The sequence below is a fragment of the Lissotriton vulgaris genome, chromosome 7 (genome assembly GCF_964263255.1).
Source record: "Lissotriton vulgaris chromosome 7, aLisVul1.2, whole genome shotgun sequence".
Taxonomy (NCBI): Eukaryota; Metazoa; Chordata; class Amphibia; order Caudata; family Salamandridae; genus Lissotriton; species Lissotriton vulgaris.
Genome location: NC_141695.1, coordinates 1,726,199,496 through 1,726,223,178, shown reverse-complemented (window position 1 = coordinate 1,726,223,178; position 23,683 = coordinate 1,726,199,496). Strand labels below are relative to the sequence as shown.

General features: G+C 46.3%; 1 protein-coding gene across 1 annotated transcript in view; it reads right to left on the bottom strand.

The window, feature by feature from the left end:
* Positions 1-9,926: 9,926 nt before the first annotated feature.
* Positions 9,927-23,683, bottom strand: part of LPCAT3 (lysophosphatidylcholine acyltransferase 3) — a 201,045-nt gene continuing 187,288 nt past the window's right edge. Inside the window, exons 11-13 of the mRNA XM_086932970.1 lie at positions 21,756-21,914; positions 12,465-12,593; positions 9,927-12,176 (exon numbers count right to left, since the gene is read on the bottom strand). Of these exons, the coding sequence (XP_086789096.1) occupies positions 12,477-12,593; positions 21,756-21,914 (276 nt within the window). The 3' untranslated portion in view covers positions 9,927-12,176; positions 12,465-12,476. The remainder of the gene's footprint in view (positions 12,177-12,464; positions 12,594-21,755; positions 21,915-23,683) is intronic.

Sequence of the window (23,683 nt, the reverse complement as noted above, 5' to 3'; positions counted from 1 at the left end):
AGCATGCAGCTGTTTAACAAGAACACCATCAAGAACATGGTCTGTAATCCTGCAGCAAATGTACGCCTTATTGGAGTTGACATTTTGTTATAGTTTTGTGTAAAAATAGAAGGTTAAAATAGCGTGGCTACGTGTCTACTTGTGCTTAACAATGTCAAATAGCTTTTTTTAACAGGTTAAATGCACGTATTCTCTGTCTGAAACAAGACACTAGTTCCACCACGTTGCTTACTAGTTATTATTAATGCCCTGATTTCCAAACACAGTTCCCTACCTCTTCAGGAGAAACGCATGTACATATATAGTTATTTAATTGGAATTTCAGACATTTACTTTATTTAGAATTGGTGTATGCTTCATAACGTTTGTTTGAAAGCGTAGCTAAGCACTTTCCAGGCAGGTTTCATGTATGCAAGGGCGTACTTACAATTGTCTTTCGTTGAAGGGCTAAGGGATGAGAGAGGACCGCTCTGCTCGTCACCTCCTGCCCTGGCTCATTGCAGCACCCCCAGGGATTCGGGTTTTTCCCACACTTGTTTTCTGCTTGTCAATGATGTCACTTGGTGAGGTCCCAGGGGATGGGGTTCCATCAATATGCGGCACACATTCACACGCACCCTTCTGCTATAAGCAGCCGTTGCCTTCCATTCTCTCTTGAAAGGCAGCGACCGAAGACTAAACACCAGAAGAGCTCGAATTTTGGGCCTAGTAAAAAATGTACAGATATTACATTTGTAAACGATATGACGTGTGTCCTTTGATTCCTTCACATGAAACCTCTGGGCTGCACCTTCTAAACATTGGCAAAACCTGTTTAGGGTTATTTTTAAAACTCAGCATACCTGGCAGCAATAAATAACAATTAAGAATGATACATCTTCATGCCGGCCAGATTAACACCATGCCACATAAAAGCAACAAGAAAAACTAGAAATAGCAACAGTGGAAGCCCGCACATTTACCTGTGATCCAAACTAAGGCAGAACCATGTTCCATTGACCAGTGACAATTGAGATGAGGAATTACATCAATAAGAAATACCCACTGCATTACCAGTCCAAAGCCCCCTTACAAATATGATCTTTTGCCCCAACTAGATCATAACACCAACCAGTAGCCAAATGTATGAGTGATGGATGTGAAGAGCATTTGAACAGCCCCCACCCCCACTCCTCCCCCCCAGCAAGACTTACCAGCGCAGGGAGAACCCAGCCCATGGCACTGAGTGCCAGCAGCCCTACCAGTGCTAGGGCGTGCTTGGTGGCAGGAGGTTCCGAGACAGCAGGATCTCTGGTGCCACGTGCCAGCCAGGGTGGGCGATGCTTCGTGCTGCTGGAGTGGTCGAGCGTGTGGTATAGGGTGACCAGACATCCCGGGTTTCCCCGGACGGTCTCGTATTTTTTTGCGAAGTGTCAACACTTTCCTTCAAAGTTTAAACTGAATAAATGTCCCGGTTTTTGAGTTGTGGCTGAGCTGAGCAATACACACTGGTGTTAAGAAGATGTGCTCATGCTCACACTGCTCACTTCTCACTACTGGAGAAGTTACGACGTGATGTCATGCCAGGTGAGGTAAAATCACTTACCCGGGGTTTAAAAGAGTCTCGTGTCAGGTGGTCTCCACCTCTCCTGACATTATGTTATGTGTGTAATTTACTTTAAAAAAAAAAATCTGTCAAGGAAGCGTTCAAGCATTTACCGTCGTGGCTTAACGACCAGAGCAGCAGAGTTTTGAGCTGGAGAGCCAGGTTCGAGTCTCGACAGGGTCGCTCAGTGTGCTCAAACTTGCTTCTCCCTTATCTGGCTCAGATAAGGCCCCGGAGATGCTGCCCCTCAGAGTGTGTATTTAACATTCCCCCCAGGGCAGGGCAGAGGCGCTGTAAACAAAACACGCCGGCCTTTTCGAATTCAAAAAAGCTTAATCTTTATTAATTAGGGGGGTAAAAAGCAGAGCAATGCCCTATGCCCGGCCGGGGGGAGGAAGCACAGGGAAAGGTGAAGAGTCGTTAACGAGAAAGTCCTGCTGATTTGAAACAAAATAACCAGGACTTTCTTCTGGCGCCACTCGGAGCGGAGGCGTGTTCAGGAAACCGGGTCTTCCTTTCTGCTCGGGCCGGGTGAAAACTGGGACTGCAACCTCATGCACTTCCCAGAGTGCGCCGTGGTGGAGTGGGCAGGGGGTGCCCATGGCTCGGTGGGAACAGAGCAGGCTGGTGGGACTCAGCGGCATGGCCAGCATGATCTTCTTGCCCTTGGTGGGGTAGGGGCTCTTCCGGTGCTTCAGATTCTGGCTGCACCTACAGTGGCTGCTTTATTCTTTTTGCAGATGTATGGGTGCCATCTGAGAGAGGTGGAGAAGGATTTACTTACCTGTAATCCTAGTTCTCATCCAGGGGTATACTCATCAAAGTCATAATCTATGAATAATCCCCGCCCATGTGCGGGATCCCGGAGCATATAGAAAATACATATAAATATATATGTATAAATATGTGAAACATATAATTGCAGCCTAAAAAAACATTTTCTAACTGGCAAAAGTGCCGCAAAATTACATAAATTAGTATACATACAGTAGTACCCTTCCAAACCCTAAGGAAGAAAGAGCAGAAAACATTTGTATACAACAATGCTTTATTGCCATAGGAAAACCTGTAATTGCAGGCATTTGCCAGTAGGCTGCAGTAGAGTATAAAGCAAACAGAGAAAACTGACACCTTGCCTTTAAGGCATTAGAGTAGGGGTACCGTGCCTTTAAGACCTGAAGGCAACCCCCTGCTCCCATGGTGCACCACAGGTGACAGTTGGGTCAGTTCTTTTTGGAGGTGAATAACACCTGAGGAGATCCATAATAAAACATCTCATAACTTAGTAACTTTGCTCGTCCGGGGAGGTGGGCGGGAGCTTATGACTTTGATGAGTATACCCCTGGATGAGAACTAGGATTACAGGTAAGTAACTAATCCTTCTCATCCAGGGGATACTTATCAATAGTCATAATCTATGAATAGATTAGCAAGCTCATACCCAAAGTCTCGCGGACGAGCAAGAAGTGTAAAAAACTTCACAGAAAAGCTAAGACATATATTGACAATACATCTTAAGCAAACAAGTTCCTTAAAGAGGCCTGCCCTACTCTGGCATCGGCCTGAGTATCTGAGTCCAGGCAATAATGGCGGGTAAAGGTATGGACAGACCGCCAAGTTGCCGCTTTACAAATTTCAGAGATAGGAACATTACGAAGGAGAGCTGTAGTGGAAGCTTTCCCTCTGGTTGAATGTGCATGTGGTCTACCCTGCAAGGTTTTGTTGGCTAGTTGATAAGCGAAAGCTATACAGGAGACAATCCAGCGAGAAATTGACCGTTTGGAAGCTGACAGGCCAGTATTAGTACTACCATAGTTAACAAAAAAACGGTCAGACTTTCTCAGAGGCAGGGTTTTTGACAAGTAAAACTTCAGGACCCTCCGGAGATCAAGGGAGTGTAATGACCTCTCCAGGGGAGTGGAAGGATTAGGAAAAAAAGGTAGGTAAGGTAATAGACTGGTTGATATGAAAGTCTGAAACCACCTTTGGCAGGAAACTTGGGTGTGTTCTTAAAACCACCCTATTGGCATGAAAAACTGTGTAAGGTTCCTTGCAACACAAGGCCTGGATTTCGCTGACCCTACGGGCAGAGGTAATCGCCACTAAAAAAGCAGCTTTCCAGGTCAAGTGCTGTAAAGAGGCTTTATGGATGGGCTCGAAAGGAGCACTCATCAGCTTAGTCAGTACAATATTCAATTCCCAGGGAGGAGAGGGAGACCTCACCGGTGGAAAGACTTTTTTCAGGCCTTCTAGAAAATCCTTAACTACAGGCATAAGGAAGAAAGATGTCTGATTGGGAGACTTCCTATATGCTGTGATGGCAGCTAAATGAACCCTGATGGAAGGGTATTTCAAGCCTGATCTTGCTAAATGTAAAAGGTATGGAAGAATCACCTGCTCTTGGCCATGTATCGGGTCAAGAGAATGTTCACGACACCATAAGAAAAACCTCTTCCACTTGAAAGCGTAAGATTTTCTAGTGGAGGGTCGCTTTGATTCTTTAAGAATAGTCATGCAGTCTGCTGGAAGGTCTAGATGTCCATACTGGATGACCTCAGGAGCCATGCCGTCAAGCGAAGGGAAGGAAGGTTGGGGTGCAACACCCTCCCCATGTCTTTGGTCAGCAAGTCTGGACGGCATAGTAGGCGCCGGTGAGGAACTTCCAACATCTGAAGGAGATCGGGGTATCACCACTGGCGTGGCCACTCTGGTGCTATCAGGATCATTCTGGTGTTGGTCCTGTAGAACTTCTGGATCACTGCCGGGATCAGAGGCAGGGGGGGAAAGGCGTAGAGTAACGTTTGAGACCAGCTGATCAAAAGGCCATTCCCCAGTGATCCCTGTTGGGGGAACCTGGACGCGAAGACGGGGCATTTTGAGTTGTCCGTGTCTGCGAACAGGTCTACGTCTTGTACGCCCCAACACCGAAAAACTTCTTGAGCCACTTCCTCGTTGAGCACCCAATCGTGCGCTTCGACGAAGATTCTGCTGAGGCAGTCTGCTTGGACGTTTTGAATGCCTGGTAGATGAACTGCCACGACGGACAGGCCTCTTGCCAGGAGCCAGTGCCAGATGGCTTGTGCTTCCAGAGACAAGACTCTTGACCTTGTGCCTCCCTGCTTGTTCAGATAGAACATCGTTGTTGTGTTGTCTGTCTGAATCTGGAGGGGTTTGGTGCTCGCAGCTCCAGGAAGTTTATATGGTAGCCTTGCTCTACCTCGGACCAAAGGCCTTGAACTTGGAGTTGGTCCATGTGAGCACCCCAGCCTTGGAGGGAGGCATCCGTGACGATTGACTGAGACGGAGGAGAGCGATGAAACTGGACTCCTCGTAGAAGATTCGTTTCAACCACCATCTGATCGCGTCCCTGGCTCCTTGGGGAAGCATGACTCGGTCTTCCCACTGATCCGATCTTTGAGACCACTGATCCTCGAGGGCTTGCTGCAGAGGTCTCATGTGAAGGCGAGCATTGGGCACAATGTAAATGCATGATGCCATCGATCCCAGCAGAGAGGACACTTGTCTGGCTGATGGGGCCTGATTGTCCAGAAGAAGGCGAGCCTTCAGAAGCATAGATGACAACCTCTCTTCCGAAGGACACACGCTTGCCTGACGTGAGTCCAGAGTAGCACCCAGGTAGTGGATCCGCTGGGAGGGGTTGAGAACTGATTTCTTCATATTGACGTGAAGACCCAACGACTTCATCAGTTTGAGGCAGAACGAGAGGTGGTTCTGAAGCAGAGACGGAGTGGAGCTCTTCAACAACCAATCGTCTAGATATGGATAGACTAAGATCTTTCTTTTGTGGAGAAAAGCAGCCACCACCGCCATGCATTTTGAGAATGTCCGAGGTGCAGATTTCAGGCCAAACGGCAGGACTCGATATTGGTAGTGACGACGTCCGATCTGAAATCTTAGAAACTTCCGATGTTTGATGGACACTGGTATGTGGAAGTAGGCGTCCTGCAAGTCGATGGCACACATCCAGTCCCCCTGATGTAGGTGTGGGAAGATCTGGTGCAGGGCCAGCATACGGAACTTTTCTTTTCGTATGAACTTGTTTAACCTTCGAAGGTCTAGGATGGGCCTGTATTCTTTGACAGATCCTCGTTTTTGAACCAGGAAATATCGAGAGTACACTCCTTGGTTTCTGTGAATCAAGGGAACCTCTTCTATGGCCATATTCTCTAGAAGGACGGAGACTTCGTCTTGTAGCAATTGAGTCTTGTAACGTGGAAGATGTTGCAACTGGGGAAACAGCTGAGGAGGAGGGGATTTGAACCTCAGCAAGTAACCATGCTGCACAATACTCAGCACCCATCTGTCTTTTGTAATGGATTGCCACTCTGTCAGATGATGAGAAACACTCCCTCCCACCGGAGTGGTGAACGGACTTGGAGGAAGCAATGGCTCAGGGCTTAGGAGGTTGCTTTGAGTGGAACTGCTGTCTGGTATTGCCACCTCTTCCTCTACCAGGACGACGCTGCTGGAACTGAGTCTTCTGTTGCGACTGGGTCTGCCACTGAGGGGTTTGAACCCTCTGTTGGAAGGCCTTGCGGTCACCTTGGCGAAAGCGTTTCTTGAACTCCTTGCGCTTTTCTAATCCCACAGCTTTGACGGTGTCCATTTCAGCTTTCATTTTGGACATTTCGTCGTCCGCGTGTGGACCAAACAGAGTTTTCCCATTGAAGGGCAAATTCAGAATCTTCTTCTGGGCATCTGGTTTGAGCCCTGTTAGGCGGAGCCAGGCTGACCGACGGGAACAAATGCCACTTGAGTAGCCATGAGCTGCAAGATCTGAGGCATCAACTGCGGCGCTAATAACCTGATTGGCTACCAGGCCTCCCTCCTGCAAAGTCTCTAGGAAATCTTGGCGATCTTCCTTGGGGAGCTTATCTGTAAAACGAGTCATGGAGTCCCAAAGAGATCTGTCGTACCTTCCAAGTAAGGCAGAGGCACTCGCCACCTTCATAAAGGAAGAAGAGGTGTTGCATATCTTCCTTCCAAAAGAGTCCATAAGCTTGCTATCTTTTTCAGGTGGTACTGAGGAAGACGTAGAGCCTGCATGGGACTTCATGGCAGCCGCCACAATGATAGAATCCGCAGGAGGATCCGATCGAAGGAACAAGGGATCCTCTGCCGGGGCCTTATACTTTTTGGCTATTCGAGATGGAACAGATCCCACCACTGCTGGTGTGAGGAATGTAGCCATAGCTGGTTCTAGGAGGCCAGGGACCAGGGGAAGTAGAGGCCTGGGCGCTGTACGATGTCGGAGGGTGTCAAAGATCATGGAAGTGGGAACCACTGGAGTGGTCAGCGTGATATTAAGCTTTGTTGCTCCTTTGACTAATACATCTGAGAAAGTAGCGAGGTCAATCGGAGAGACTCGGGAAGGTGGCGTAGAGGAATAGGTCGGAGAATAATCTCGGTAAGAAGACCTAGTTGATGACGACCTTGTGGAAGACCTTGTGCGTCGCCTTCTATGGGACCTGTCACGATTCCTGTTGTGACTGTCCCTAGATCTAGACCTTGATGGAGACCTTGGTCTTGGCCTGACTGGAGATTTGGATCTTGGTCTTGGCCTGACTGGAGATTTGGATCTTGGTCTTGGCCTGACTGGAGATTTGGATCTTGGTCTTGGCCTGACTGGAGATTTGGATCTTGGTCTTGGCCTGACTGGGGATTTAGATCTGGCAGGAGTCTTTGACCGCACTGGAGAACGTGATCTGACTCGCGATCTCGGTCTGGGTGACCTCCTGGGGCTCCGAGGAGATCTAGCTGGAGTCTTCGCCTTAGAAGGTGAATATGTACGGGAGTAGTCCGAGCCCGGACTACTCTGTCCAGATACAGCCCCTTGAGGATGAGAAATCAAGCTGCCCCCTGATTTGGGCGTAGATTCTGGAGAAACCTGCACAATGTTCAAGCCAGGAGATGAAGATTTTCCTCCTGAAGACTTTGAACCCGGTGACTCCACCTCTGCAGTCACTGTAGCCCTCGACGGAGAGATCCTCGACGTCGAAGAAGTCTGGGTGACTAACGGCGTTGAGCGGTGTCTTGAATCACGCCGTGAAGAGACTGACTGAGAGCCTCGACGTCGATCCGGAGACCTCGACGTCGATCTTCTTTGACGACGAACTGGAGACCTCGACGTCGATCTTCTTTGACGTCGAACCGGAGACCTCGACGTCGATCAGGCTGAGGTACTTCATGGCGTCGAGTCGACGACGTTGCTCGTCGAGTCGACGGCGACCTTTCCTGACGTCGCCTCGGCGTCGACCTTCTTGACATCGAAGGACGGGATCTGACAGTCCTTTTCGACGGCAGCCCGCTTGCCAGCGGCGACCTTGATGCCGTCCTAACTCTCGACGCCGATCCCTCCCGGGGTGGCGGAGAGTGTCTCGACGTCGACGGAAGCCTCGACGTCGACGGAGACTTAGAAGTAGTAGCAACCATGGACTTCGAGCCCAAAGCATGGTGCCTCGACGCCGACTTACTGGACTGCGGCGGAGATCTTAGACGTCGTGAAGATGATCTGGGCCTTTTCGACGGCGTCCTCGACGTCGACGGAGAACTTCGACCTTCATTCCTCTTTCTGGAGACAGGAGAGGTAGAATGACGCCGTTTCTGGGCATGCTTGCTTGTAGGAGACGATCTAGGGACTGGGGAAGCACCCACCTGGTGACTCTTGTCCATCTCCTGCATGGCATGAAGTCGAATGCTTTCCCTGTCGCGAAGAGTCCGACTTTTAAATTTTTTACAATGATGGCACTGATCAGGAAAGTGTGAAGATGGAAGACACACAATACACACAGAGTGTGGATCATTCTTAGCCATCTTTTTGTCACAAGAAGGACATTTCCTAAAAAGAGCAGGCATTCTGACAGGAAATTCCTATGGGTTACCACAGAAAAATAAATCAGAAGCCCTATTTATTCAAAAAATGTCGAATATCTGAGAAAAACTCTCTCAAAAACCAATTTCAGTTGAAAACTGAAGAGGTCAAGCTCCAGGATCCTCACAGAAGCAGCCGGAAAAAAGAACTGACCCAACTGTCACCTGTGGTGCACCATGGGAGCAGGGGGTTGCCTTCAGGTCTTAAAGGCACGGTACCCCTACTCTAATGCCTTAAAGGCAAGGTGTCAGTTTTCTCTGTTTGCTTTATACTCTACTGCAGCCTACTGGCAAATGCCTGCAATTACAGGTTTTCCTATGGCAATAAAGCATTGTTGTATACAAATGTTTTCTGCTCTTTCTTCCTTAGGGTTTGGAAGGGTACTACTGTATGTATACTAATTTATGTAATTTTGCGGCACTTTTGCCAGTTAGAAAATGTTTTTTAGGCTGCAATTATATGTTTCACATATTTATACATATATATTTATATGTATTTTCTATATGCTCCGGGATCCCGCACATGGGCGGGGATTATTCATAGATCATGACTATTGATGAGTATCCCCTGGATGAGAACGTGTTTGGCTTAAAGGACGTTGTTAGCCAAGGAAGGAGCCTCCCTCGTGTTCAGGGATAGTCGTGCTGCCCACGCATGCAGCTGTGATAGTGAGAGTTTAGTGACAGCTACAAAATTGATCAGTCTTTTGCTGGTTGGAGGCACACCATCCAGCTCTCCGACTTCCCAATACGGCATTAGAAACGCTGATGTGAATGCGCAGCTAAATAATTTAAAAATTAAGCCACGGAAGGCTTAACAAGCACCACCATGTTTCTCCGAGGCGAGGCAGGAATGCCTCGGAGAAACCAGCGTCAATTTTGGATTCAGGGGCGTGGTTTTCTTTCTCTCCTCTTCCCATTGGCTGGAATGTAAAATTCCAGCCAATGGGAAGAGAGAAAGAAAGAAAATAGAAAGAAGCTAAAAAATACCCCCCCGAATCCGGTCTTCAACGGAGTGGCGCCCCTCTCCTCCAATGGCTGGCCTCCGTTTAGGAAGCCAGCCAATGGAGAAGAGGGGCGGGTTCAAGCCCGCATACTGTAGACAAAGTCTCGGAGCAAGAGCAGCGTTCGAGTCCGGGACCTAAAAATGAAATCCAAACAGGACTAATAAAGGACAGGAATTCAGGCAAAAAGGATTGTACAGTGTAAGAAAAGAGAAAGCAATGGAGAAAGTGATCGCTGCAACCTGCTCAAAGGCAGAAAAAACAATATGGTTAACAGTCAGTGACACAGCTAACAGAGTGCCCCATGTTTTGAGGAACACGCGTAATGACACTTCAAGTTCAGCATCGTTTTAGAGAAGCTTGAGAAGTACTGGTATGGGTGCAGGAATCTCAAGTTTGGAAGGACTGAACGACATCCTGCATACTTAACTCAATAAAATACATCATTTTTTTAGTAAGGCAAATTTCTTTTTAATTAAAAATAGTTGAACGATTTCTTCAGTGATTGAGTGCCATGTGCGTTTGGACTCCCCGGAATCCACACTCATCCTCCTAAACTCAGCGTCCCCCGATGGGTTGCCTTCAAAACAAAAAAAACCTTCCTAAATTTAATCCGGGGTTTTAAAAAGGGCACTGTTCACAGTTCTTAGAAAGATCTAAATACCCCTCTATGTAGCAAGATCTAGAATGTCGTCAGCCCTCAGTGTAGAACGATGGGCTTTAGATACACTCCAGTGTATATAAATTACTAGATCACAGGTACAGCTTTTTAGAAAGATTTACAATTGTTCCAGGGCCCCTTTGCATGAGCAAGTCTCTCTGTCTCATTAATTCTACAAACCTCTTCTGTCCAAATGGCAGTGCTTACTAGCTGGAGTGAAGACCAATAAGGCCCTTCTTAAAATGCTCTACTAAGTCTATTAGTCACATACACTAACTTCCAAAAAGTTTCCTTTTTTTAATATAACAGAACTGCGCCCCCTCTACAATGGGCAGGCACTCTGGTGACAGCCATTAGAAAATGTCTCATATAAAAGGCTGGTACAAAATTTTAGAAAGGGAGACTTCAAGCACACATGCTGGGAAGGGAAACCATACCTCGGGAGAATGCATCATAGCCTAATTGGCTAGGTTGAATTAACTTTTAGGAGGAGGTTTGGTAAGCAGATGGTAAAGTCGACCTCTCAAAGGAGAAGAGGCACCATGAGAAAATAGGTTTATATGCATCTTAGTGAAGGCACTGCCCGCAGACAGCATGGTATAAAACCTTTCAAAGGAGAAAAGCCTTTGTGACTGGCATACAGGTAGGAGAAGCAGCTTGACATTGCAAGTACAAGATTTGGACTACCGATAATAGCAACCTGCACATAGGTTGTATTGTGTGGTAGGTGGTGTAGGAACTTATGGCAGGCTTGCATGTTCACACTTGTCCGATCGGTCAGCCCAAGGCTGTCAACATCCATTCTACATGCATGGAATTAAGAGGGGACACCTGCCAAGGAAAAAGGCCTAGGCACAAGGAAGAAACTGGGCATAGGTGGCCAACAAGTCGAAGAGTCTCATTGCATGCAACCTTGGGGTTACCCATTGTGCTGTAAGTGGATCTCCACCTTGGATATTTCACTGTAATCACTTCGATAATCACTTCGATAACCACTTTGATTCCCTGCTGTTTTGTAACATTTGTTTGGTCACTGTGCGATATTACAAACTGGGATTCACTGGCTAGCCGACAACGGTTTAACCGGCCAATTAGGAAAGTTGCAACATCCATCATAAAAACAAATTTACCTTAAAAACTGTTCTGCTGCCTTTAGCTTGCCCAGAACTTAATGTCCTGGAAAAGAGTACGAGGAAACACTCATGCCTGCACTTTTGCTCTCCACCTTTCAACAGACCCTGCCCATAATCATTCAAAGAGTCAAGAAATGTCCGAGAACAGAACTGATGCAGATGTGACTTTGCAGAAGTGCCTCCACCATTGCCAGGCACAGCAAAGGCAAAACCAGTGGCACTAAGCCAGGCTTCCAGGCACTGCCCCGCCCCCCCAATCATAGATCTTATCACCAATGTCATGCAAGGCAGACACCATCATCCACTGAGCCTCCAGCATCCAAATTCAAGTCTTGATATCTTCATCCTATGTAAAAGCCTGGGACAACCGTGACAGTACTGAGGGAGGAAACCTGCAGATATACATCTCCAAAAGTTCAGAAAAACAAGCATATCTGATGGTACTCTGATATTAGAGGGTAGAATCCATCCAGTCAGTCATCATTCTGACAGATCCTGGGTTACTGAAAACGCAGATTTTGAGTACTTCAGGCTACACAACCGAATGATCGCAACATGATCCGGGGTAAACGAACAGAGGAAAAAGTGTAAATCCTATGTCGTTATTAGGAAGTAGAAAACGCAGCTGGTCATCAAATGTCACTTCATATCACCGGAGAAAGTCAGGCACCAACCACACTGGAGCAGCATAGGCTAATTTCTTCTCACTTTACAAAAAATATTAATTTCCATAATCAAGTCATTGGTGTGTCTATGCCCTATTGTCTTCCCCACGGCGTTCCAAAATATACCAGACGCTGAATTGTCACAGTAGAAAAATGGCCCTTATGGCAGGAGCCAGGAGCACTTCGGTACATTCTGGAGGCTCTACAGGGGATGAGGCAACTCCATCCATTAACAATCTGAAAGAGAAAGGAAGAAATGATGTCACCTCATAGGGTCTGGAGCCCTAGCACAACTCTATAGAAGCATCTCACTTTTGAGCTCCTGAATGAATACAAATAAATTATGGACTTCAATCCAGCCCTGCAGGATTTTTGGCTATTTTAGTACAGCAGCACACTGCAATGTCAGTGCACCTCAATTCTGAGCTCCTCTTGTTCCTGTCCTTGCCCCCATAGCTCTTTAGGCAGCATGAAAAGGGACAATGACTAGACTGCAGATGTGCAAAGTTTGAGCTACACACTAACCTTTGTGCTGCATCAGTCAGTCTTTTCAGGTTTCTCACGCCTTGGCACCAAACGTCTCCGCAGATAAGGCAGTGCAAACAGCAGTGTCAAGAAGTACACATGGCCCACGAAGTACACAGAAGAGTACACCTGCAGGGACAGAAACCAGGTGTGAATAAAGCACTCATTAGTATCAAGACTAAGGAATATGCTACTTACAAGTATGCATCTGTTCTTGGCATGTAGGGCTGCTGACATTCATATCTTGTGCATAGATCGCCGCCTAGTGTTGGGTCCGGATGATTGCACCTTGTGGTCCTGGAAGAGTCTTCGAAATATCACGAGATAGGTGACTCCTCCCCTGGACTACTTTTATTATTATTATTTTTTATTTAAAAGGTTTTATATAGCGCTGGCTAGACCCGGAGGTATCGGAGCGCTTTACATCAGCATCAGATCATAGTTACAGGTTACATTGTTACAAAAGTTACACAGTTCTTAGAGCATGGCAACATAGTTGTAAGGTCGAGATAAACAATAAGCACAAATACGTAAGGGGAAAAGCAGGCAAGGTGAGAAATTCAGGGGAGGGGGGTTGGAGCAGGGGAAGTAGACAGATAATGAAGGCGGGAAAGAGGAGTAGGGGGGTGAGAGACAGCATGGGGGGGGGGAAGGGGAAGGGTGACAGGGACACAAACCGGTAGACGAGTCATGGCAATGTCCAAAGTCCAGTAAGCTGTGATCCCAGGGGAAGTGGTATCCCTTCCCTATCTCTATTGCGAGAGGCTCCCTTTACGCAGTGGACTCTCTCAGAGGGGTCTCTGAGACTCCAAGGCCTACATACTGGATCCTTCCCCAAAAAGGGGAGAGGGAGTGCTTTGGCAAGGGGTGCCATAACATACCTCAAGTGTGAGTGGCTCCCTTGGCGCAGTGGACTCACTCAGCGGGTTCGCTGAGACTCCAGAGTATAAATATTGGATCTTTCCCCAACAAGGGGAGAAGGAGTGCTTAGTCAAAAGGGGACAAAGGACAGGCGGGTAGGCAGAGTAGCAGGCAAGGGGAGAGATTCAGGGGAGAGAGGATAGGAGCTAGGGAAGAGGCAATAAGGAGAGACGAAAAGAAGTCTGCCTAAAGACCGACTGGGTAGGTGACGACCAAGGAGGGAATCCACGGCCCATCTCACCTATAGATAAACCAAGTAGCTCCATCGGACATCAGACAAAATAGTTCAGTCTCAATACATTGAGAGAGGAGGGAGGGAGAGACAAATAGAGGGAGGATGCGGTAGGAGACAACAGGAGAGACGAAAGGAAGTGCAACAATGTGGTTCAACAATATACCAGAAAAAGATCAACAAGTAAACATTATATCAAACAATCAGCAATACAATTCGGGGAGGAGAGAAAGGTGAGAGAAAGTAGTGGGGCCTAGGGGAGGAGGGAAAGTGAGGATAAGGGAAGAGACAACAGTAGAGACGAAAGGAAGTCTGTCTAAAGACCAACTGGGTAGGTGACTACCAAGGAGGGAATGCACGGCCCATCTCCCCTATAGCTAAACCATGTAGCACCATCAGACAGCGCATGGGCATCCTCAGATTGTTTTTCGCCATTGTGGCAAAGATGGAGTATAGTAAAGTAAGAGATGGCCATGCAAAAGAGAATCCTGCAGCCGCGACAGGCACCGGGGAGGAGGGTGGGCGATATGAATGTCAGCAGCCCTACATGCCAAGAACAGATGCATACTGGTAAGTAGCATATTCCGTTCGAGGCATGTGGGCTGCTGAATTCATATCTTGTGCATAGACTGTATAGCAGTATCTCCTCTAGCGCTGGTCACCTGTACCAGCTGCAGCAGTCTGAAAAAGAGTTTTAAGGACAGCCTGGCCTACAGCAGCTTGCTGCTTTGTTTGCACGTCTACACAATAGTGTTTAGTAAAAGTGTGTATGGTAGACCATGTAGCTGCCCTACATATGTCTTCAAGGGGAATATTCCCTAGGAAAGTCATGGATGCCCCCATTTTACGCGTAGAGTGTGCTTTTGGGGGAACTGTTAAAGTGCGTTTAGCTTTTTGATAGCATATTTGTATGAATTTAACTATCCATCTGGCTATTCCTGATTTTGAGATGGGATTACCTTTACGTTGTGGTGAAAAAGCAATAAACAGTTGCTTTGTTTTCCAAAATGATTTAGTCCTGTCAACATAATATAGCAGAGCTCTCCTTACATCTAGTGTGTGTAGGGCTCTTTCAGCTACTGACAGTGGGTTTTGGAAGAAAACTGGCAATTCTATAGATTGATTGATATGGAAAGTAGATATGACTTTTGGCATTAACTTAGGGTTGGTCCGAAGTACTACTTTATTTGCATGTATTTGCATGAAGGGTTCTTGAATAGTTAGTGCCTGTAGTTCACTCACTCGCCTGAGGGAGGTAATGGCAATTAAGAATGCCACCTTCCATGTTAGAAATTGCAATTCACATGAATGGAGTGGTTCAAAAGGAGGTCCCATAAGTCTGGTAAGTACATTTAAGTTCCAGACTGGTGAAGGTGAGTGCGTTGGAGGGATTATACTTTTAAGACCTTCCATAAAAGCCTTGATTGGTGGTACCTTAAACAGGGAAAGGTGTTGTCTGGGAAAGGTGTTGTCTGTTTTGGAGATATGCTGCTATAGCAGCAAGATGTAGCCTTATAGAAGAGTATGCCAGATTGCATCTTTGAAGATGCAAGAGGTAACAGATAATGTTTTGGATAGAAGCATCTAATGGATTGATTTGGTTATTGTTGCAATAAATTACAAATATTTTCCTTTTAGCTGCATAGCATGCTCTAGTAGTTGGTCGTCTTGCCTCCTTGATGATGTTCATGCAATCAGGAGGTAAGTCAAGGTATCCGAACTCGAAGACCTCAGGAGCCAGATCGCTAGGTTCATCTGATTGGGATCTGGGTGTCTGATTTCTCCATGGTTCCGAGTTAAAAGATGGGGCGAGAGGCACAGCTTTTGGTGGGGAACTACTGAAAGGTCCAGGAACGTTGTGTACCATGGCTGTCTTGCCCATGTGGGAGCAACCAGGATCATTGTGAGTGACTTGACGTAGTTTGCGTGCCACCAGCGGAATCGGTGGAGTTGGTGGAAAAGCGTACGCAAATCTGCCTGACCAGTTCATCCATATCGCATTGCGCTGTGACAACGGATGCGGGAACCTGGCGGCAAAGTACTGGCATTTTGAGTTTTTGTTTGTGCCAAACAGATCTATCTCTGGATGCCCCCATTTTTTTGAAGAATGGTTGGAGAACTTGTAGATGAATCTCCCATTCGTGTAGCTCCTCACCCACGCACACAAGGCCCTCTACGACCTAGGACCCGAATGCCTCAACACGCGACTGTCCTTCTACAAACCCACCCGCCAACTACGATCATCCAATCAAGCCCTCGCCGCAATTCCGCGCATCCACCGATCCAACATGGGAGGTAGATTCTTCTCCTACTTAGCAGCCAAAACCTGGAATTCTCTCCCCACTCACCTCCGCCTTACACAGAACCACCCCTCCTTCAGAAAGCAGCTTAAAACCTGGCTTCGATAAATAATGCCCCCACCATCCCTCAAGCGCCTTGAGACCCTCCGGGTGAGTAGTGCGCTATACAAATTCCCGAACTTGAACTAGCTGTTGGCTGTGTCTTCTTAACAGATCCGCTATTGGACTGTCTTTCCCTGGCAGGTGTTCTGCAAGGAGAAAAAGGTTTCTTGGAATTGTCCATCTCCATATGCTCTGTGCTAAGTGGGCCAGCTGTGGAGAGTGTCCCTCCTTGTTTCTGGATGTAGTACATGGCTGTCATGTTGTCTGTCCGGATCAACACAGCCTTGTTGTACAAGTATTTCTGGAATGCTTTTAGTGCCAGAAATATTGCTAGCAACTCTAATTGGTTGATATGCGGTTTCTTTTGTTTTATTGTCCAGAGCCCTTGCACTGTGTATTGAAGTAGGTGGGCTCCCCAACCTGTCAGTGATGCCTCCGCTGTTAGTACTACTTGTGGAACCGGCTCTTGAAACAGTCGCCCCTTGGAAGGGTTTTGTGGGTTCCACCAATGCAGAGAGTTGTGAGCGCGACTGTCTACCAAAACTAGGTCCTTTAGTTGTCCTTGAGCTTGGTTCCACTGCGTTCGTGCTAGGCATTCCTGGTAGTGGACGCATGTGAAGTCGGGCATGAGGGACAATGAAAATGCAGGGGGCCATAATGCCTATGAGCTGCATGAACACTTGAGCTGACGGGGAGTGTTGTGGCTGAAACTTTTGAATGAGAGTCTGCATGTTGGCTATCCTGGCTAGATTTGGATATGCCTTTCCTACTGAGGCATCTATTGTAGACCCGAGATATTGCTGTATGTGGGAGGGCTGTAGATGTGATTTTGCGTAATTTATGGAAAAACCCAGGCTGTGTAGCAGCTGGAGCGTCTGAGACGTATGGCTTGCACACTGCGCGTACGAGTTGGCTTTTATGAGCCAATCGTCCAGGTATGGAAACACGTGAATGTGTTGCCTTCTGAGGTGTGCTGCTACTACCGCTAAACATTTTGTGAACACTCTAGGGCAGTGTTTCCCAAACTGGGGTCCCCGGACCCCCAGGGGTCCGTGACACATTCCCAGGGGGTCCGTGGGCAGCAGTTTTAAAAGCACAGCAAAGTTTCTTGTATAATTAGCAGAGTTCGAGCAACAATAGAAGTGTCAAGCTAATGCCAGTGATTAATGTACCTGCTGGAGAGAGAGGAGAGTTTTGTTCAGTGGCAGCTTTGATTTAACTAATGTAGCACAGAGGGTTAATGTGCCTACTGCAAAGAACATGTAGCAAGCAGATTTGATGTGCATAGGTCCGTGGTTACTGCTTTTGTCACAGAGATTCTTTTGTTACGGTGCACTTCATAAGTGACAATCGTAAATCTAACAGAGAGACATATAAAAAGATTTATTTGAGAAGAAATAAATTTTCAATGTAAAAGCCAGTTCTAGTCACTGTGTTATGTTCTGAATCCTGAGTTTGTGCTTTTCAAGACCAAGCACTCTTTAAAAACGCCTTTCAGTATGAATGACATGTTAATACTACACCTTGTAGTTCCCTTACCTTATGTACCATTTTCTATAGACTGATGTTTTGCAACTTGCTATTTGGAAGGGGCATTCCCTTCCAAATAGCGAGTCTCAAAACCATGTACAAATGTTTTGCGACTGCAATTGCTGTCGCAAAACACTTGCAATTATCACTTACTTCAAATAGATAGTAATTGATTCGCAAATGGGAAGGGGTCCCCTGGGGACCCCATCCCCTTTGCAAATGCATGCAAAATTGTTTTTTAAGGGCAGGCAGTGGACCCAGGGACATCTGCCTGCCCTTAAAAAATGAAATGAAAACGTTTCATTTTCTTTTTTTTAATGCATGGAAAACAGGCTGCATTTTTTTTTTTAAACTGCTTTATTTAAAAGCAGTCCCAGACATGGTGGTCTGCTGAGCCCAGCAGGCCACCATCCCTGGGAGGGCTGGCATTCTCAATGGGCTCGCAAATTGCGAGAAGCTCATTAATATTAATGAGCCTCGCATTTTGCAACCCCATTGCGAATCCCAAACAGTGTTAAACACACGGTTGTACATTTCATTTAGCGACTCACAATTTGCCATTCGCAATGGGTCGCCGATTGCAAAGCGCTAAATAAAATAATCGTACATCTGGCCCCAAAATCCTTAGTACTTTGAGTATTTCTATTGTGTGCACATGTGTGTTTTTTTAAATTACTGTTTAATATTTGAAATTTAACTCATACAGATTGCTTGGGGGTCCCCGGCTTCCAGTGGTGACTCAATGGGGGTCCTCAGGGGTCAAAAGTTTGGGAACCACTGCTCTAGGGGCTTTGGCTACCCCGAAGGGGAGAACCTTGAACTGATAATGTTGACCTTCTATTGTGATCCTTAGGTATTTCCTATGAGCTGGATGTATAGGTATGTGAAAATATGCATCTTTGAGGTCTAATGTAGCAAGGAAGTCGCCTTGCTGGAGTAACGGGAGTACTTGTTGTAGAGTGATCATATGAAAGTGCTCTGAGAGTATGTATTGGTTCAGAGGTCTGAGATCCAATATTGGTCTGAGGGACCCGTCCTTTTGGGGAATAAGGAAGTATAGTGAGTATACTCCTGTCCCTTGGTGTTGAAACTGGACTGGCTCTATGGCTCCCTTTTCTAGCATGGATTTTACCTCTTCTTGTAACAGGGTGATGTGTTCTTTGGACATAGGACTGTGTTTGGGTGGTATGTTGGGTGGAGTAGTAGTGAGCTCCAGGCAATAACCATACTGGATAATTTGTCTCACCCACCTGTATGTGGTAATTGCGTTCGACTGGTAGGAATTGTTTGACTCTGCCTCCGACTGGTGTTAGATGGTCTGGAGGGAGTGTGATGGAGTCACTGTTTGGCGGCAGTGAAGGCTCTAGTGTTATTGCTGCCACGTCCTCTGCCCTTGCTATTGTTGCCCCTATAACCTCGTCTGTTGGAGCCTTTATTAAAGGAACTTTGGGTGTTGCTTTTATATGTAGAGGAAGTCTGATATGTTGCCTCGTGCGGTGCCTCTGTAGGAAGAGCGACAAAAGAAACATTTATGTTGTTGAAACTGCAGTGCGCCCATAGATTTATCAGTTTCGGTATCTTTTTTCATTTGGTCTAAAATGGTATCTACTGCAGGGCCAAACAGGAAGTCTTGATTAACTGGTTGGTTGAGGATGGTGGATTGCACCTCGTTCTTAAAACCAGAGATGCGTAGCCACGCGTGTCTGCGTAGTAATACGCTAGTATTAACGGAACTGGCTGATGTGTCGGCTGCGTCAAGCGCACATTTAATGGAAGCATTAGTTATAAATTTGCATTCCTGTATGAGGTCGTTAGCCTGAGCTTTGAAAGGTTCTGGCAGGTGTTGCAGTAAACCTTCAAGCTGGTCGTAGTGTGCTCTATCGTAGCGAGCTAGTGAAGCCTGTGTGTTTGCAATCCTCCATGAATTAGCAGCCTGTGAGACAACTCTTGCCTGAGGCTTCCAATATTTTACACTCCTTGTCAGGAGGGGGAGCATCTCTTGTTTGCGAGTTAGCCCTTTTGCGAGCGTTTGCTACTACCAATGAGTCTAAAGGCAACTGGCATTTAATATAAGTAGGGTTTGCAGGGGCCGCCTTATATTTCTTCTCAATCCTGGGATTGAGTACAGGTGCTCTGGCTGGATCTTTGAATATGTCTGGCGCGTGTTTTAGTACCCCTTTCAGCATAGGAAGTGTCCTGATATTTTTCTCAGAGGTAGGAAAAGTGTCACATAGAAAATCTTCTTCTATTGGGTCAGTGTGCATGTCGACCTTGTGATATTTTGCTGCCCTATCTAGCAGTTGGTTAAAAGCAATAGTGTTGTCAGTGGGCAACGGCTTTGTAGGGCATGGGGAGGTGTCTGGGATGGGTTGTGTGTCATATGGACCATTCTGGTCCTCCCATGTGTCATCCTGTGCATGTGGATCTTCTGGTTCATTAAAATCATCCAGAGGATCTTCCCCCATGTTATCCTCATCATCATAATCTGAATGCGTAGGAGTGTAGGGCACAAAAGGCATATTAGGATAGAAAGGAGGAGTAGTAAAAGGCCTAGAGGAAGATGTCCCGAAGTCCTTCTTCGGACGAACAGGGGAAGGAGAGTCTGTGTCCAATGGTCTCTTTTTCCGGTAATAAACTGTAACTTTGCCAGTTTCAGGGCTTATATGCAGTTTAGATTGTTCCTCTGCTTCTGGATCAGGATGGAAGAAACTGCAGTGGCTTTGGCACAGATGTTTTTGGCTTACTGACTTGTTTGTGACCTTTTGGCTCGAGGGCCTTTGGTTGTGGAGTTTTTTTCGGCTAGACTGTTGCTTTGGGGTCTGTAACCTTTTTTGGTTAGACGTCCTTTGTTGGTTTAACAGTCTTTTTTGGTTTGGCGACTTTGTTTGGGTCGACGACCTGTTTCGGATCGACCGGAGCTTTTGGTTCGATACGTTTTTTTATGCTCGATGGCTTTTTTAGGCTCAATGTTGTTGGTCGAGTCGATGACTTTTTTAGGTTCGACCGGCTTTGTGTTGTGATCCTGTTTTTGTTGATCAACACTCTTAGGATTCACAGCCTTTTTTGGGTCGGGTGTTCTTTTTGGATCAACGACCCATTTTGGTTCGAGGCTTTTCTTCGGCTCGATAGCTTTTGTCTTGATAACCTTTTTGGGTTGGGCGACATTCTTCGGCTCGACGACCTTCTTCGGCTCGACGACCTTCTTCGGTTTGACGACCCTCTTGGGATCGACAACCTTCTTGGGGAGAATGTTACTTGGTCCTGGGCTATCAGAAGGCTTTGTTTTGGGCTTCGTAGCAGAGCCGGAAGGCGGAGCTTCTGAAGGAGCTTGTCGATCTCGGCTAAGGCCTTTAGGCGATGCTTCGACCCGAGCCTTCAGGTTTGGGATAAGCGGTGATGGGGGCTGTGTACTCACTGTTTGCCCCGGCGGGATCTGGTCATCGAAGTCAGACTGGTCCTCAACGGTGACGATTTCTAGATCAGAGTCCGCCGCTTCTGGGAGGTCTTGTTCATCATCGAAGATGTTCTCCAGTTCCGGTGCCGGCTGCTGCATCTCTTTCCTAGCGGCCCGTCGAATCCGGACGGTCTTCTTGAAACGGAATTGGGCACACGCTGGGCAATTTTCTTCGTTGTGCTCCGGTGATAAGCACTTGTTGCATACTGTATGTTTGTCAGTATGCGGGAATTTGGAGTGGCATTGTGGGCACCATTTGAACGGGCTCCTTTCCATCGACAGCAGGCCCACGTGGCGTCGAAAAGGCCCAATGGCCCGCGTCGGCAACCGGATCAAGATGGAAAGTTTGGTCAAGTCAAGAAGTACTGAACGAGAACAATACTGTTAAGGCCTTTTGGCCTTTTAAAGTAGTTTAGTTTCGGTTCCGAAGTTGGAGTAGAGGAATAACATCCAAACCCAATGGCGGAAAAAAAAACAATCTGAGGATGGAGAGGATGCCCATTGGCACTGTAGTCCAGGGTAGGAGTCACCTATCTCGTGATACTTCGAAGACTCTTCCAGGACAACAACGTGCAATCATCCAGACCCAACACTAGGCGGCGATCTATGCACAAGATATGAATTCAGCAGCCCAAATGCCTCAAACATATATGCTATAGCTTAACCTTCCCATCATCACTTCTCCTGAACACCCCCCCCCCCTCCCCCCCTTCTGCTTGTTAAATCCCCAACACTCAAGCACAGCACCTCACCTTGAGCCACTTGTCCCAGGTAAACAGACAGAACGGGATTAGAGGGTAGCCCATGAAAAGCCAGTGGAGACATTGCTGGCCCACGTACAGCACGGGCCGGAGAGCAGCTACTGAGGTGACAGAGGTGAGAACCGGGCTGTCCTTCACTAGGTCCATAAACTGCAAAACAAATGTTCAAGAAGTCAGAACCAGTTCATGCATCAACTATAAGCACTATCCCTACAAGGGATTACCAGAGAAAACTGCATAGCAATATGAATACTACAGTTTGACCGAAATGTTGAAGTGTAATTACTTTATTCACAGTACACTGCTGCACATCTCACCATCTATGTTCATAGAAGTCAGCTGTACGTGAAATCCTCAAAGTGAAAAAGTTTTAAAAAAATAGTTTAATGGTACAACATTATTAGTTTGTAAGGAAAGGAAAAACCTACTTGCCTGCAACAATCAATTTGCACTTGTGTTGTAGATTCACACATTGGGCACTCTCCCGTTGTGTGCACATCTACTATTAATTGTTGCCTTCATATTCCAACTTTTATGCTGTCAAGTTTCAGTCTCAGGAGTATGAAATCAGGTTTCCTAAAACCCCAATGCATGTGGCTAGAAATAAACCTAATTCTTTCAACACCTTTTGAATGTCTGTACATGTATATTCAAAATTATTCAGATCCTTCGTATGTCTTGTGCTTTCTCTTGCGTCCACTGGGAGGTCTGCTTGTGAATCTGCAACACAACAAGCTAGAAACCAATTGTTGCAGAGAAGTAACTTTTTTCCATTTGTAGTGTGTGCTCCGGAGAATCATAAGGTGTGCATGGACCGAAGATCATTATCATATGCTTCTAATATGGCTGCTGCAGAAAATAGGAGGAAACCAGGTTTATAAAAAAAACAAAAAAAAACTGACCTTTATATTCACATATTAATGTAGTTGGTATATGCGAACCAAGGGCCACAATGCTCCCATACTAATGACAGCCAATGCAATGTTTACTATGGATGTCAAAGTAGCTGCTTTAGCGATGGCCTTGCCTAATGTGGTAAAAGGGTGTTATCTTTCTAATGAGTTACTTGTAATCTGTGTCCTACGTAGGCGCTTCCCCACCTTCTAGTGCATGCTGAGAGCTACTAGCTGCATTTTGTGGATTAGTAAACAAAATAAAGAATAAAATGTTACAAACTGAATAGATTCAAGTGTAAATGCCACACTGCTTTAAGCAGAAATTGTTTGCGCATATGCACAACACGGTCTTGTGGTTTTTTGTTTGTTAAAACCTGTAACTCACTAACAAAGCACAATTAAGGCATTAGTCCCAAAACCACGCAGACTCTTGTAATATGCACAAGTGTAAGTGCTTTAAAGTAGGCCTAATAAACAGATTGACATTCATGTTTAAGCCAACATAAGTGCTGGCAAGAGGGTTGTTCAGATAATTCTATTTTTCTTCCGGAAAGGAAAAGAGATCTTTAAAATGTAAATATATGCGGAGCTCGCTCTGAAATAAACCGTATATATGCAGATTTCCAGAGTTAATATGCTACTTATTACCAGTGTGGGGAGGGACTATTACTGAGGAGAGTGTGTCTCAAATGGGTCAAGATGTCAACACCATGTTCTTTCACGTGCAATACTTATAAACATTTAACTAGAACCATAGCTCAGTCTCATTGCCAAGGCCCGTAGTGTGAAGCAGTGAAGAACGAGATGACGGTCCACAAGAAGCACTTGAAGTTTCAAATAGCATGTTGTATTGGGACATTTTCACCAACATGAAAAAACCCATCAGCAAACTGAGATTTTTTTTAATGTCGAGTGGTTTTTAACAATGTTTTGTTATGATGCCTGTATGGAATGGACATGCATTATACAGGAAGTTTTTTAAAAATCCCACTTTGCTGTAGAACATTGTCGTAAGTTCAGAAA